Source organism: Sceloporus occidentalis, unplaced genomic scaffold, assembly GCF_023333645.1.
Source record: "Sceloporus occidentalis isolate IW3139 unplaced genomic scaffold, rSceOcc1.0.p SCAF_5, whole genome shotgun sequence".
Classification (NCBI taxonomy): domain Eukaryota; kingdom Metazoa; phylum Chordata; class Lepidosauria; order Squamata; family Phrynosomatidae; genus Sceloporus; species Sceloporus occidentalis.
In genome coordinates, this window is record NW_028316985.1 from 1,998,998 (window position 1) to 2,015,101 (window position 16,104).

The 16,104-nt window shown below is 42.9% G+C and overlaps 1 protein-coding gene across 1 annotated transcript; it reads right to left on the reverse strand.

The window, feature by feature from the left end:
• Positions 1 to 6,718: 6,718 nt before the first annotated feature.
• Positions 6,719 to 12,006, reverse strand: LOC149311535 (C-type lectin-like). Its single transcript, XM_089526575.1, has 5 exons — positions 11,940 to 12,006; positions 11,157 to 11,251; positions 9,456 to 9,596; positions 7,266 to 7,380; positions 6,719 to 6,783 (listed from the first exon to the last, which is right to left on the reverse strand). The coding sequence occupies exons 1-5, from the start codon at positions 12,004 to 12,006 to the stop codon at positions 6,719 to 6,721; spliced, it is 483 nt and encodes a 160-aa protein (XP_089382701.1).
• Between the last annotated feature and the right edge of the window lie 4,098 nt (positions 12,007 to 16,104).

A 16,104-nucleotide genomic window follows, 5' to 3' on the forward strand; every position in this document is an offset into this window, starting at 1 on the left:
ACTGTGTCCAGTTCTGGGCACCACAATTCAAAAAGGATGTTGGGAAATTGGAGTGTGTCCAGAGGAGGGTGACCAAAATGGTGAAGAGTCTGGAAACCATGAAGCTCTATGAGGAGATACTTAGGGACCTGGGGATATTCAGCCTGGAGAAGAGACGATTAAGAAGTGATATGATAGCCCTGTTTAAATTTTTGAAGGGATGTCATATTGAGGAGGGAGCAAGCTTGTTTTCTGCTGTTCCAGAGAACAGGACCCAGAGCAATGGATTCAAGCTATGGCAAAAGAGATTCCACCTCAACATTAGGAGAAACGTCCTGACAGTAAGAGCTGTTCGATAGTGGAACACACTCCCTTGGATAGTGGTCTAATCTCATTCTTTGGAGGTTTTTAAACAGCCTGGATGGCCATCTTTCGGGGGTGCTTTGCTATTGTGATTTCCTGCCTGGCAAGGGGATGGCCCTTGTGCAGAATTAGTGTAATCCATGGGGCATCCAAAACCAAACCTCAGTGGATACCAAGGGCCCACTGTAGATGCACCCGGATTGCTGTAGGCATGGTTTTTATTCATGGGGTGGTAATTTGGTGGCCCTCCAGATGTTCTCCAACTTCAGCTTCCAGTGTTTTTCACCATTGGCAAGGCTGTTAGGGCTGCTGGGAGTTGCACTTCAACATCATCTAAAGGGCCACATAATTCTCACCCTGGTGCAGTTGATTTCTTCTTGTTTTAGCAATCCGGCCAACACCCATTTAGGTTGACCCTCTGAATGTGTCACCTCTACGAACCCCAGTCATCAATGCCCCATCTCAGGTCTTGCAGATTTAGGACAGCCATGGTTTCCTTGACTGACTCAATCCACCTGTCACTTGGTCTTCTTCTTTCCCTACTGCCTTCTACCTTACCAAGCATTGTTGCCTTTTCTAGGGAGCCATTCTTCCGATATGTTCAAATACGACAGCCTCAGTTTAGTCATCTTGGTTTCTAGGAAGAGTTCCAGCTTGATTTGTTCTTCGACCCATTTATCGGTCCTTATATTGGTCCATGGTATCCATAGATGTCTCTTCCAGCATCACATCTCAAGTGCGTTGATTTTCTGCCTACCGTCTTTCCTCACTGTCCAGCTTTCATGACGATACACAGAAATGGGAAATAGAATGACATGGACAATCCCAAATTTAGTATTCAATTATATATCTTTACACATCAAGATCTTGTCTAGTTCCTTCGGGGTTCTCTTTCCAATTCCTAGTCTTCTCCTAATGGACCATAGCCACACAGTTAACTACAGTCTCCATTTTGATTAATGTCAACCAAGGTATTGTTGTTCTTGTTGTGTGCCTTCAAGTCATTCTTTAAGGAGAACCTATAATGGGATTTTCTTGGCAAATTTCTTTCAGAGGAAGTTTGCCATGGTCTTTCTCTGAAGCTGAGAGCATGTGGCTTTCCCAAGGTCACCCCATGGGTTTCATGGTTAAGTAGGGGATCAAACCCTGGTCTCCAGAGTCATAATCCAATACTAAAAGCGCTACTCAAAAAACCTATAATGATATCTATATCTTCATTTCAAACTTTGGCCTGGTACAGATGGGCAAAATGCACTGTCCTGCGGGTGGCTTGAGGGCTGAGCGTCCCCATGCTGAAAGCCCTCACCATGGCCTGGGTGCCATCTTGGTGCGCACCTGTTCAGATGGTGCACACCATGAAGACACCTGTTTGGTGTAGTGCCCAAACGGTGCTGTGCCAAAGGGGCGTCATCAAGCCATGTGGGAGCGGCTACGGCACCCCTTCGTGGGCACAAAAAGGCTCCTTTTTGTGCTCTGTGGAAGCCAGATTGGTGCCGCGGTGTGCGTTTGCCACGGGGCAGAAAGGGATGTCATCTGGCCACTGCTTCCTACCCATCTGTACAGTCCCTTTGTCATCACTGGGATTAACAACTAATCCAGTTGCTAGTTCCAAAGATAGTAGAGCCATTGAATGAAGAGGATTGACTTCTTATTCAACAGTTGGTTTACTCGGTCTGCTCTCATGGAGGCTATCTCAATGCTATGGAATTCTGGGTTTTTTAGTTTTTTAGTTCCCGATGAGCTCCGCTTCACCACCTCCCTGGATCGCTTTAAAAAGAGACTCAAGAACTTCTTGTTTCGGCAAGCCTTCCCAGATGCTCCTTGATATCATGTGACTCCCCTATATGTACTGTATTATCGACTGCACTCAGCTAGCTTGAATTTGATGTAATGGTTTTAATTTGTATAATTTTAATGTTTTTATTGAAGTTTTATTTATGTATTGCAATTTTTAGTCTGTATTTTGTATTTTGTTATTGCAGTTTCTATCTGTACACCGCTTTGATCACTGCGGAAAAGCGGTTTATAAATAAAACTTCTTCTTCTTCTTCTTCTTCTTCTTCTTATTATTATTATTATTATTATGCAGAGAGGCAAAAGTCTAGAAGGCACACAAACAGCAAAGACAACAGCAATGAGTGCCACGTAGGGACTGAGCCCTTGAAATCCAGAATGACAGGTGGAACAAGTTGGAGTCTGGCAGACCCATGCGCGCCATTCCAAAAAAGCCTTTTAATGTACCTTGAAGTACACACAGTCCTCTTCTCCTAATCTGACCCATTAAACCTCCTCAGTTCAGCCAGAGTCTCTTCCTCCCTGGTGTTAGGCAGAATGAATATTTATCTGCCTCCTCCATTTTCCCTTCTGATTTCTTAGTTTAATATCCATCTAGGCTCCAAATGCCTGCCTCCTTCTAGTGCACTTCAAAGGACCTTCTTGCTTGGTCCTTCCTTCATTAAAAAGAAAAGAAAAAAGTATTTCATAGAATCATAGAATCATAGAGTTGGAAGAGACCGCAAGGGCCATCCAGCCCAACCCCCTTCTGCCATGCAGGAACTCTCAATTAAAGCATCCCCAACAGATGGTAATCCAGCCTCTGCTTAGAGACCTCCAAAGAAGGAGACTCTATCACCCTCCGAGGAAGGAGTGTGTTCCACTGTCGAACAGCCCTTACTATTTCTGCTCTTCAAAATCAATACAATCAGCCCAAGTGTACAGAGGTTCTTTCTCCACGGATTCAACCATCCGTGGCTTGAATTTTTTTAAAAAAGAATACCAATTCCAAAAAGCAAACCTTGATTTTGCCATTTTACTACATCATGGTCTGTAATGTCTACTATGGGACCTATTGACAAGCTCAGTGCTTGCCTACAATGGGACTTGAGCATCCATGGATTTTGGTCTCCCTGGCGGCTCCTGGAACTAAACCCCAGTAGATACCAAGAGTCCACTGTAGTAGTAGTAATAATAATAATAATAATAATAATAATAATAATAATAATGTGCAATTGTATTTATTGAGACTTGAGCATTTATGGATTGTGATATCCATGGGGCATCCTAGAACCAAACCTCGGTGGATATCAAGGGCCCAATGTAATCATGATGATGATGATGATGATGATGATGATGATGATGATGATGATAATATTTTCCCATTGTATACAATAGGACTTGAGCATCCACAGATTTTAGTATCCATGGGGGATCCTGGAACCAAACTCCTATGGATGCCAAGGGCCCACTGTAATAATATTAATATTAATATTAATAATACCTCATTGTATTTAATAAAGCTTGAGCATTTATTGATTTTCATATTCACAAAGGCTCCTATAATAAACAAATAATAATACATTTATTCACACACCTCCTCTCCCGCAGGATTGAGGCGGCTTACAACATCAATAGAAACACAATATAAACTACAGCATACAGTTAAAATGCTTCCCATTAATTCCCTCCCCCCAACCATTCTACAATAAAATAACAATTAAACAATCACTAGAATTAAAAGAACTGAAAAATTAAAAATTGGAAATTGGAAATAGTCAAACAATGGAGCCAGTCAGAGACAAAGGAATGGGCAGTTTTTGCGTTCTCTGCGATGATCTGTGTCCATGGGCGGCGACTGGGCGACTTATTCAGGGAAGGCCTGTCAGAAGAGATCTGTCTTGACAGCCCTTTTGAAGCTGTCAAGATTCGTGATGTTCTGGATCTCTTCCGACAGGCCATTCCATAATTTGGGAGCGGCTGATGAGAAGGTCCTCTGGGTCTTTATTGGTTGTAGGAGGTTTTTCCCAGGAGACCTAAGTGTGCAGGGCGGATTATATGGAAGGAGGCGATCCCACAAATAGGTTTGACCCAAGCCATGTAGGGCTTTAAAGGTCATAACCAATATCTTGTACTGTGCCTGGAAACTAATAGGCAGCCCATGAAGAGATTTTAAGATAGGAGTAATGTGGTCGCCTCTAGCTTTCCCGGTGACTGCTCTGGCTGCCATGTTTTGGACTGATTGAAGTTTCCGGAGTAGGCACAAAGATAGTCTCATGTAGAGAGCATTGCAGAAACCAAGTCATGAGGTTATCAGTGCATGTACCACAGTTTCCACATCCCTCTCTTTCCATAGACTTTGGAACCCACAGCGGGTCCTGCAACCAAACCCCAGCGGATACCAATGGCCCAATGCAGTAATAATAATAATACCCCATTTTATATAATGGGACTTGAACATTTAAGGATTTTGGTATCTATGGGAGATCCTGGATACCAAGAGCCCACAGTAGTAGTAGTAGTAGTAATTATAATAATAATAATACCCATTGTACATAATGGGACTTGAGTTTCCATGGATTTTGGTATCCACAATGGGTCCTGCAACCAAACCCCAGAAGATACCAAGGACCTACGGTATATGAATTCTTTCAGGAGTTTTCTACTCTCCATTTAAGTGATTTCCCCTCTTTCTCTTTGCACTTTTCTTCTTTAGTGCCCAGAGCTGAACCTTGGGTTACAAAAGGCATCCAAACTAAATGAACCATAGAGTTACGTTCCGTACCTTGTGAGCAATATATTCTCAATTTGTGGCAGCATCATCTTTGGAGGAATTCTTTGAAGTCGTTTGCCTCTCAAGTCCCTAAAGATGTTTCACAGTTATCTCCCCATCAGTACTAATTCCTCAGGCGTTTTACTTCTCCATGTTCAGCATGTTCTAGAAAGCAAAGGTGAACTTTGAAGGTTGTTGTTCTTTTTGTTTGTAAAAATAAGGCCACCAACGTGAAGAAGCAAAAATCTGTAGGTAGAGTAACATGGGTCCATTAGACTGGAAGAAAGCTGAATGTAGGAAATGGATAATTTGGTCATTCCGGTTCCTTTATGCTTTTGCTTACTTATAGATATCTATTTGCGTGGCATTTGTGCTGAACTGAATTTTGTGCATCGAAGGCCTTCTATGCATGGTCAAATAACTCCATTACTTTCAGCTTCAAAGTTCTAGATGCATTGATGTGTGTTTCTCTGGTCAGTCCAAAGTTTTGGGTTTGTGGGTTTCTCTGGTCAGCCCAGCTTTGCCCTGGAGATGGCAAAGTCGTAAGAAGCCCCAGTCAGGGTGACCAGATATCCTAACTGCAAAGGAGGATAAGGCACTGCAAAGTACAGGACATCCAAGAAAAATGGAGAACATGACCAAAGACAAACCAAAAACAGCCATACAAATAAATATAAATTAGAGTGAGACATTTTGGAATTCCTCCTGGACAGAAGGTTGAAATGGAGGGATTGTCTTGGAAAAGGAGGATGTCTGGTCACTCTGCACTCTGGTGTTAACCAGCTACTGTGGGGTTTTGTGACCACAACACACTACAAATGCCAGGATTCCATAGGATGAGGCCATGACAATTAAAGCAGTGTCAAACTGCATTAATTCTGCAGTGTGGCAGCAGCCATAGTTAACCCAAGAACTCCTAAAACACTTGGGTTTTTCTTACATGTGTTGCTGTCAAGCTGAGTGACACTTTTCATCTATTCGTATATCTAATAATTACTGTCTTCACTTTTACACGGTCGAGTTGATTTTCTTGGACTGATTAATTTTACAGATTGAAATCCTGCCCATGTCATCTTTAACCAGACTAAAGATCCATGAATCAATCACCTCTTCTTTGGCTCAGACCATACTTGGTGCTTGTTTTAGAAGAGGTGCCCATGTCAAGCAGTAAAAGAGGCCTGTCATCGCAACACAATTTTCCTCACCTCTCTGCTTTGCATGTAGTGTGTTTGTTTTGTGATTGTTTACTGGAAAGTCAATATGGTTTCATTTCAAGGCCAATTGCTATTTGAAGAAATCTCTCTATGAAAGTGGAAACAGGTTCAACACAGGAAAGACAGTCATTCCTCCATGTCCACAGATTCTTTACCCAACAAAGTCAAGCATCCACGGTTTGAAAATATTATACATATATATAAAAACATCCTAAAAAGCAGACCTTGATTTTGCCATTTTATATAAGGAGCACCATTTTGCTATGCCATTGTATTTAATATGACTTGAACATCCACAGATTTTGGTAACAATGCTGGAACCAAACTGCAGCAGATATCAAGGGCCCGCTGTATATAGTCCCTGTAATATCTAGTTTTGTTTGATTTTTAAACAAGATAATTCTGACATCCCCAGTCAGACTCTTGCAAATATTTAATTCCCAGAAACAATGTGAGATCAAGAGCGTAGAGACTCTTATGAGTTCTAGGCACAACGTTTCTGAAAAATACATCCACAGATATCCTCAAATGCGGAAAACGTTTATTAAGAAAAACGGGCAAGGGTTCATGCATCCGTTGTGTACATACTCCAGAGTTGAATGACCTTCTGCTCTTTCTACTTCATCTTACAGACGTAGGGCATCTTGACAGCACAATCCTCAGTAACCCATTTCAAGAACCCTGAAAGGCAATTGTGAAACAATGTTGGAGATGCTCAGTCTTTCCAAGCACATCATTTCCAGTGCATGGGGAGCCTTTCTCAACCTCTCCTACCTCAAGGTGACCTTACAGGTGTGAGCATCTGATAAGATCAAAGCATTGGAAAACCAGGGAGATGGCAAAGACCGTCTAGTCCAGTGTAGGAAACCACAGCAAAAGCTAAAGTGGCTTGGGTTAGTGCTGCTGTCTCACAAGCAAAGTGGTGCACTGCTCTGGAGTAATAGACTTCTGGATGGCTGTCCCAACTTTGTCCTATGTTTCCGAAGGGCCCTGAATCATCGTCTTTGCCAATCTCAACTCATGACCAGCTGGTCATACTGGGAATCAGCTCCTTGTCAAAAATACGAATAAAATTGGGAGCTTGCGGAGTAGTTTCAGATGGTTCAAATGTTTTGCAAACGTCCCCTAGTTTATGGTCCTGGGTGAGCTAAGCTGCTCCTCACCTTCTGAGGCTGCCATATAAACACAGGATTTCACTCTGGGAGCATTGCTGGGTTCCCCCGTTTTCCAAGGCCTGAAGTTGGTTGTTGATAAATCTGTCCATCTCCATCTCCCATTCTGCAACAACACTCATAGCAAGCAAGCCAAATCACTATCATCATCATCATCATCATCATCATCATCATCATCATCATCAGGAATGCTACATGTGCTACTTAGCTACGTAACTACCTTATTTACATAGCTAAGTAGCATCTCCTAGCCTGGCTCCACCCATTCTGTAGCCACTGCAAGTTCACTCCATGCATCTGAGGAAGTAGACCAAGTTGACGAGAGCATATGCCCATTTCATACATCTGAGAGAACTGGACATAAGCTTTTGTAGTTTTAGTCTACTTCCTCAGATGCATGGAGTGAACGGGGCATAAGCTTTCATAAACCTGACCTTTCTCAGATGCATGGAATGAACTGGGAATAACCTTTGGTAGACTTGGTCTACTTCCTCAGATGCATGGAGTGAACTGGGCACATAAACTTGGTCTACTTCCTCAGATTCAAGGTACGAATTGGGAATAACCTTTGGTGGACTAGGTCTATTTCCTCAGGTACATGGAGGGAGCTAGGCATAAGGTTTTGTAGACTTTGTAGACTTCTTCAGATGTATGGAGCGAACTGAACATAATCTTTGGTAGACTTGTCCACTTCCTCAGAAGAATGGATGGAACTGGGCATAAGCTTTCATAGACTTGGTCTGCTCCATCAGATGCATGGAACGGACTGGGCCTTTGGTCCTTCCTGGGCACCAGCTCATGCTATACTTCTGAGGAAGTAGACCAAGTCTATGAAAGCTTATGCTACAACTTCTTTCACTCAGTGGGACTCAAAGGTGCTACGAGATCCCTTTGCTTATGAACCAGTCATGAGTGCATAACTTTAGGTTATGCATTTCTAACTGTAACCATGAATTCTGGCCAATATAATCATGATCCCCACCATCACCAATAAGGTAGACTAAAAGACATAAAATGTACATGGGCTGAGATACTACACTGGGAGTGTGTAGCATAAATCTACATTGAGAATCTAATAAATAAAATAAAACTTTAATTTATATCCTGCTTTTTGCTTCCACAATCAAAGCAGTGTACAACCTTTAAAAAAATACAATATATACAACTCCCCATCGGGAACAGGATGGCGCCCTGAGGGACGCCACAATTAAGCTCCGTTTTTGAGGAGCAACTGTCCCTGAGCATCACCTTCTGGAATCTACCTGAGAGGAAGGAACGGAACCACTGCAAAGCAGCGCCTCCAATTCCTAGCTCTCTCAGGCGTTCCAAGAGGATGTTGTGGCCTATTGTGTCAAATGCCGCTGAGAGGTCTAATAGCACCAACAGGGTCACGCTTCTTCTATCGATGCTTAGATGAAGGTCATCAGTTATGGCAACCATGGCAGTCTCCACCCCATATCCTGTCCTGAAGCCAGTTTGAAATGGATCTAGAAAATCGGCTTCATCCATGACCACTTGGAGTTGAAGGGCGACAGCCCTCTCGATCACCTTGCTCAAAAATGGCAGATGGGAAACAGACCTATAATTTTTCATGTCCAGGGGGTCCAGGGAAGGTTTTCTCAGAAGTGGTCTAACAATTGCTTCCTTTAAAGCAGATGGTACACAACCTTCCCTAAGGGATGCATTGATGACACGTCTAAGAAATGTCATCAAGACATCACCCCCCTGGATGGCCAGCCATGATGGGCAGGGGTCGAGAGGGCATGTCGTCTTCCTCACCTTTCCAAGGATCTTGTCCACGTCATCAGTACTCACAAGCGCAAATTGATCCAGTCTAGTCTCATAAACGGATTGACTGGACACCTCATCAGTTGATTTTGCCCCAACATTAGCGTCCAGGTGAGCTCTTATCTGAGAGATTTTACCTGCAAAGTAGTTGTTAAATGCATCACAGCAGACTGTTGTTGGGTTAAGTAGAGGGTTCTGGGTAGATGGCATCACACATTAATGAAGCCTTGTATCCAATGGTAATGCTGCACAAGTGAACCAAGGCAGCAAATGTGCTACCAAATGCTCATGCAAATTTGTAGATACATCCATGGGTTGTGTGCAATATGTTTCTGCAGCTGGTACTCTGAACATAAGATAGGGACAGACAAAAGTGAAGGACTGAGCTCTCACCTTTTTGGGGTCATGAAATCCAATCCAGGCTCCCTTTACATCTGGGTTATTGGCATTAATGAATTTAGCAACCATAACATTTTCTTGTGCTGAGAGAAAGGAGGCAAGATGGCCATTTTTGCCGTAGTTCTGACACGAAACCTGGAAAAGAGCAAAGGATGTTCTCTACATCTGGCACCAAAAGTTCAAAAATTAGATAAAAGGCAACATATGGTCTCTTTGGTGATCTGTACCTGTATGTTGTTTGTCTTATGCATGAGATTTTGGGGGTTACAATTCATTATGGATTGCAAAATTTAGTGCAGATGAGGGGAACAAATTCTCCACTTTGATCAGGAACAGCCCAGAATATTCCTGCAAAATCTGGGGCAGAAAGTAAGTTTTTAATAATTGGTTTCAAGGAGGGATAGGGCAGATTCAGGGATAGGGCTGAATTCAGGGATAGGGAATGGCAGGCCAGACATCACTCTTTGTAGGGACCCATATGGCCCTTGATTCCTTAAAATCAGGAGTAAAATGGGGGCAGAGACAAAGTGAGGGCTTTCCCTCACACAAACAAGGATCGTGGTTTTAAAACACTGGCACTCAAAGTGGTAGTCCATGCACCAGTTCCAGTCCATAGGCTATTATGCAAGTTCCCAGGAAACTAAACAAATATGATAATAATATGGCACAAATTTGGCCCCTGGCACACTAGTGGTTTGAGAATTGAACTATGGAGATCAGGGTTCGAAACCCACTTGAGCAAATTATACTCTTTCAGCCTCAGGGGAATGCAATGCCAAACCTCCTCTGAACAACTCTTGCCAAGAAAACACAGAGAGAGGTTTGCCTTAGTGTTGCCATAAGTCGGAAACACACAGCAACAGCAACATCCTGCCACACTGAAGGCAAAAAATGGCTGTTCCTCCACATCATTTTGAGAAGTAATGCTTTGAACTGTCTGATTATTGTTTAAATCCTCAAATTGTTTAATTTTTAAAATTTGCCCTATTTAAATTATTTTCACACTCTCAGGCTCTTGCCACACCGCAGAACCAATGCAATTTGACCCTGTTTGCAGTATCATGGCTCTGTGCCATGGGATTTGAAGTTTGATGTGGCACCAGAGGTCCCTGACAGAGAAGGCTACATTTCTCACTAAAGTACAGATCCCAGAATGTCATAGCATGGAGCCATGGCAGCTAAAGTGGTGTCAGACGGCATTAATTTTGCAGTATGGATGCAGCCACGGAATATTTTAAAATGGGTAAACTGGTTTGATTGGATGTTGCCCTGAGATCCCATGATATAAGGCAGAATATGATGCGGTGGCTTAGTGGTTACGACACAATTCTGATGATCAGAAGATGGAAAGGTTGGCAGTTCGAGGCCTGAATGCTGCATGACGGGGTGAGTCCCTATCACTAGTCCCAGCATATGGCAACCTACCAGTTCAAAAGCATGCAAATGCAAGTAGATAGATAGGTACCATTTCTCAGTGAGAAGGTAACAACATCGGTGCAGTCATGCTGGACACATGACCACCGGAGCAGTCCTTGGACAACTCTGCTCTTTGGCTTAGAAACAGAGATGAGCATCATCCTCTACTGTCGGTTACGACTAGATGTTCATGTCAAGGGACTGCCTTTACCCTTATACACAGATCCAATGAATAAAAATAAAGTATGTAATCCAACCAAGGGACAAGGCACTACTTACCTCTGCTTCTGTCCAGGACTTCTCCTCAATAAAGAGCCCACGGCACTTGTTCTGATATTTCAACCAAGACGCTGGGCAGTTTGCTGTTTCAATGACTGTCCGATAGAGGAAAATATCATCAGAGATGGACTCAGATCTGCTCAGTGCATTTCAGGGAGAGAACCAGAGCAGAATGCTGGGTGGGAACAAGTGAAAGACAAGGGACACGGTGGCTCCCATGTCAGGAGGGAGGGCAAATCCATTGCAGGTTTCACTGTAAAACAGTTATCCAGTTTTGGTCAGGCCTCATGCGGGGTGCTTTGTACAGAATGGGACACCGCCATTCAAGAATTGTTTGACAGAGGGACACACTTCCTTGGCGTGTGATGGAGTCACCTTCTTTGGAGGCTTTTAAACAGAGGCTGGCCATCTGTCAGGGATGCTTTGATTGTGAGTTCCTGCATGGCAGAAGGGGGTTGGACTGGATGGCCCTTTGGGGCTCTCTTCCAACTCTAGGATTCTCTGATTCTATGATTCTAAGAAGGATATTGATAAGCTGGAGTGTGCCCAGGAGATTAAGATGATTATAGGTCTGAAAACCATGCCTTATGAAGAATGACTGAGGGAACTAGGTGTGATTAGCCTGGGGAAGAGATGGTTAAGAGGGGACATGATTGCCATGCTGGAACATGTGAAGGAATATCATATTGAGGGTGGAAGAAGCTTGTTTCCTGCTACAGAGATGGGTCTTTCTTCATACCTTTCCTAAAGGCAGAGAGATTTTGGGAGCTGATTGAAACTTACCTTGTAAGAACAAGTTGATGATCAGGAGGCCAAAAGAGAAGATGTGGAAAGATATCCCTGGCAACATCTGTACCTGTAGAAAGAGGTAAATGCAGATGGAGGACTGGCAGAACCAAAGCACTGGCCAGCTCTTGAGTAAAGAAACAACTGGGTTTTTCTTAATGAGTTACTTTGTTAATACATTTTAAATACAGGAATCCACAAGTATTCCATTCCTCTTTGACCCGTACAATCCGCCCTGCACTCTCAGAACGTTGGGTAAGAACCTATTGGAAATAGCAACCTTTAAATATGTTGCTACTTCACAAAGAGCATTCGCATCGTCGGCTCCAAGACTTTGGAATAGTCTTTCTGAGGAGATCAGCTCAGTGGCCTCGCTAGAAACATTTAGAAAAGCAGTTAAAACCGAGCTTTTTAGCCGAGCATCCCCCACCTGATATGAAGACCCCCTGATATGATATGAATGATATGCCCCCGTCTGTGTATGATCCCTGCCTTGCTTGTTGATGGTATTGTCTGATGTTGGATATTTTATTGTTTTCAGCTGCTATTAATTGAATTTTGTTGTAATCACTTTGTGCTTTTATTTAGTCTGTAACCCCACTTCGATCCACCGGGAGAGGCGGGGAAACATAAATAATAATAATAATAATAATAATTATTATTATTATTAAATAATAATAATAATAGTGAGCGGCATTGGATCCTCCACATATGGCTTGGTCAAGATGCTGGCCACACAATTACAAACGCCTATAGGGCAGAACTCCCACTACATCAAAGACTCCGCTCACTTCATGAGAAAAATCAACAACATTGAACTCAAACCCAGAGTCATACTAATCAGCTTTGATGTGGTCTCGCTGTTCACCAAAGTCCCCATAATGGACACCATGGCACTCATCCGACAATTTTTTCCAAAGACATCATAGCCCTGTTCGAACATTGCCTCACCACAAGCTACTTCCAGTGGGACAATGGATTCTATAAGCAGAGAGATGGGGTAGTGATGGGAAGCTCTCTGAGCCCCATGATAGCAAACGTTTACATGGAACACTTGGAAAAGTAAGCCCTGGAAACAGCACCAGAAAAGCCCACAGCATGGTTCCGATATATGGATAACACTTTCACCGTTTGGAACCATGGAGAAGAAGATCTGACCGTGTTTCTGAACCATCTGAACAACACCCACCCGAATGTCCCATTTACATTGGAAAAAGAAAAGGAAGGATTGCTTTGCAGTGTTTGTAATGTCTACCACTTTGTATGATCATGGGGATCAATCATTTCCTTTCCCCACCTGTATCCAGAGATATATGTTTTTGACCTATTATTAATCAAAGCTTACAAGTATTTTGTGTTTTTGGGGGGCACTGTCAATTTAACAACAAAAGAAAAAGAAAGGAAATAGGGAATGGTGTCTAGTAATCTAGTAGCCTTTTGGTTAATTGGTTTATTTGAACAAAAATGTATATGGAAATTATTCCATTTCTTCAGAGGCCAGATGGACTATTTATGGGGGTGTTCACCATGCATCACTATTTAAATATTATAACTGTACTTTGCTGTGCATAATTATATAATATATAATATATAGCTATATCAGTGTTAAACTACTAAAATATAAATATATAAAAATGGCACTGTTCTTGATACCTTTCTTGCAGAATGTTTATATCCTTAGTGAGACTGAGGTATCTATGAGGGCATTTTAGGGAGCTGGGTATATTTAAACTGGAGAAGAGTAGGCTAAGGGGTGGCATGATAGCCATGTTTATATATCTGAAGGGATGTCATGTTGAGGATGGAGCAGGCTTGTTTTCTGAAGCTCCAGAGAATAGGTCACAGAGCAATGGTTTCAAACTACAGGAAAAGAGATCCCAGGGCCTCATTCACACTACATAATAAGCCAGTTTTCACACTTGTACTGAATTTCTGGCACGGTTTGCTGGAGGGGCAAGTGCAGTGCTAAACCCAGTTAAAAGGGTTCTTCTGAATCCGTGGCATTCCCTGCGTCGTTTTAAAGGAATCAATTCAGTGCAAGTGTGAACACTCTCTAATGGATTTGGTTCCCTGTGGCACGGTCACTGCTGTGACATAACTCCATTTTGATTCGACTGTATTGAGGAATGTGAACGCGAAGTGGAGTAAATTGAAATGGGCAGCTTTGATCACATTTTAAATAGTGTGAACACCTATTTGGCGCTAAAACCCTTCATCAATTCGACTAAAAAATCAGTTTATTATGTAGTGTGAATGAGGCCCAGCTCAACATTAGGAAGAATTTCCTTTAGTAAGAGCTATTTGACAGTGGGAGACGCTGCCTCAAAGAGTGATGGGCTTTCCTTCTTTGGAGGTTTTTAAATAGCGGCTGGATGGCCATTTGTCAAAGGGGGTCCTTCGATTGTATCTTCCTGCATGGCAAAAGGGGGTTGGACCGGATGGTCCTTGGGTCCCTTCAAACTCTGTGAATCTGTTATTCTAGTCAGGTGTCATCTTGAGTTCTGAGTAGTAAGCAGAAGATCGGGTTCTTGGCCCGGCAGGAAACGGAAACGAGTGAGGGACAGATTTTACCGCACACACCCGTCCCTCACTCGTTCCGTTCCCCCTCTCTTCCCTGCCCCTTCCGTTCCAGAGGGAACGCTTTTTGAGAACTGTTCAGAACAGTTATCAAAAATTTCCCCCTCTGGAACAGATTAAGAACGGAAGAGAGGGGGAACGGAACGAATGAGGGACGGGTGCGTGCGGTAAAATCCGTCCCCCACTCGTTCCGCACTCATCCCTGCTCCTTCCGTTCCGTGCTCAGAACGGAACGGAAGGAGCCAATGCAATAAAGGTCATAATTAAGGGCTGATATGATAGCCATGTTTAAATATTGGGATGTCATACTGGGGATGGAACAGGCTTGTTTTCTGTTGCTTCAGAGACTAGGACACAGAGCCATGGTTAGAGGGAAAGAGGTTCCACCTAAATATTAAATCATATTTGCCTTCCTGTGTTAAGAATTCAAGTTCATAGAACTCCCATGCTCTGTGAAGCTTGAGGATGGAGCAAGCTTGTTTTCTGCTGATCCAGAGATTAGGACACGGCACAATGGATGCAAACTATAGGGAAACAGATTCCACCTAAACATTAGGAATAACTTCCTGACAGTAAGAGCTGTTTGACAGTGGAAGACACTCCCTTGGAGTCTCCTTCTCTGAAGGTTTTTAAACAGAGGCTGGATGGCTATTATTCAAAGGGAGTGTTTTGATGGTGTCTTCCTGCATGGCAGAAGGGGGTTGGACTGGATGGCTCTTGGGGTCTCTTCAACTCTAGGATTCTATTCTTCCCCTTCAGCAAGACCTGACAGTTTGCTACAGCTGAACCCTTCTTAAAGAACTGGCAGAATCAAAGAGGTGAAGATTGTACTCACTTGCCCACTTTTTCCTGCGAGTCTTCTTTGAAACGATGGCAAATTTTATTCCTTTAGAACCTGATGCTAATCGCTTTTGGATCTCTGGGCTCCCAGCTGGTACAGAATTATGCGTCCAGGCAATGCAGCGTTTCAACTCCATCACAATTGTTCCGTCTTTTTATCAGCCAAGTAATCGTTTTCATTTGACAATTCCACAGGAGAGTAATGATCCAGCACACAGGGAAGTATGAACAAAGAAAGTTGTTCTTCTTTAGCCATTGCCCAAAGAGACTTGTTTTCTGTTGCTCCAGAGACTAGGATCTGAACCAATGAATTCAAATGACAAGCAACGAGATTGCGATTAAAAATTAAGGGAAAAAAATACCCATTTAGAAGGTAAGAACTGGTGGAGAGTGGAACAGACTGCCTTGGAGGGTAGTGGACTATCCTACTTTGAAGCCCTTTAAATAGAGTTTGGATGGACATCCCTTGGCAGTGCTTTAGTTGTGTTGGGAAATGCTCTGTATTTGCACAAAAACCTTGTACTGGATGATCTAGATTTATCTATGTACCATGTGCATTGCTCTCCAAATATCTGATCAAGTGATACAGTGACCACTGCATCTATTTACCAATCAGTAAGTGATCAATGGGTTTCTAGGGTTGCCTGTCATCAGCTATCTTCTCTCTCTCTCTCTCTCTCTCTCTTTTTGGTGACCAATGATTCTTCCTTGACACTTTTCAAGAGAAGTTGGATCAATCTCAGGG

Excerpts from the sequence above, each read along its gene's own strand:
- LOC149311535 (XM_089526575.1), bottom strand. The coding sequence starts at position 12,006 with ATGTTGCCAGGGATATCTTTCCACATCTTCTCTTTTGGCCTCCTGATC. Across the intron at positions 11,252-11,939 it reads CATCAACTTGTTCTTACAAG|TCATTGAAACAGCAAACTGC; the intron begins GTAAGTTTCAAT and ends TCTATCGGACAG. Across the intron at positions 7,381-9,455 it reads GATTTCATGACCCCAAAAAG|AATGGGAGATGGAGATGGAC; the intron begins GTGAGAGCTCAG and ends GTGTTGTTGCAG.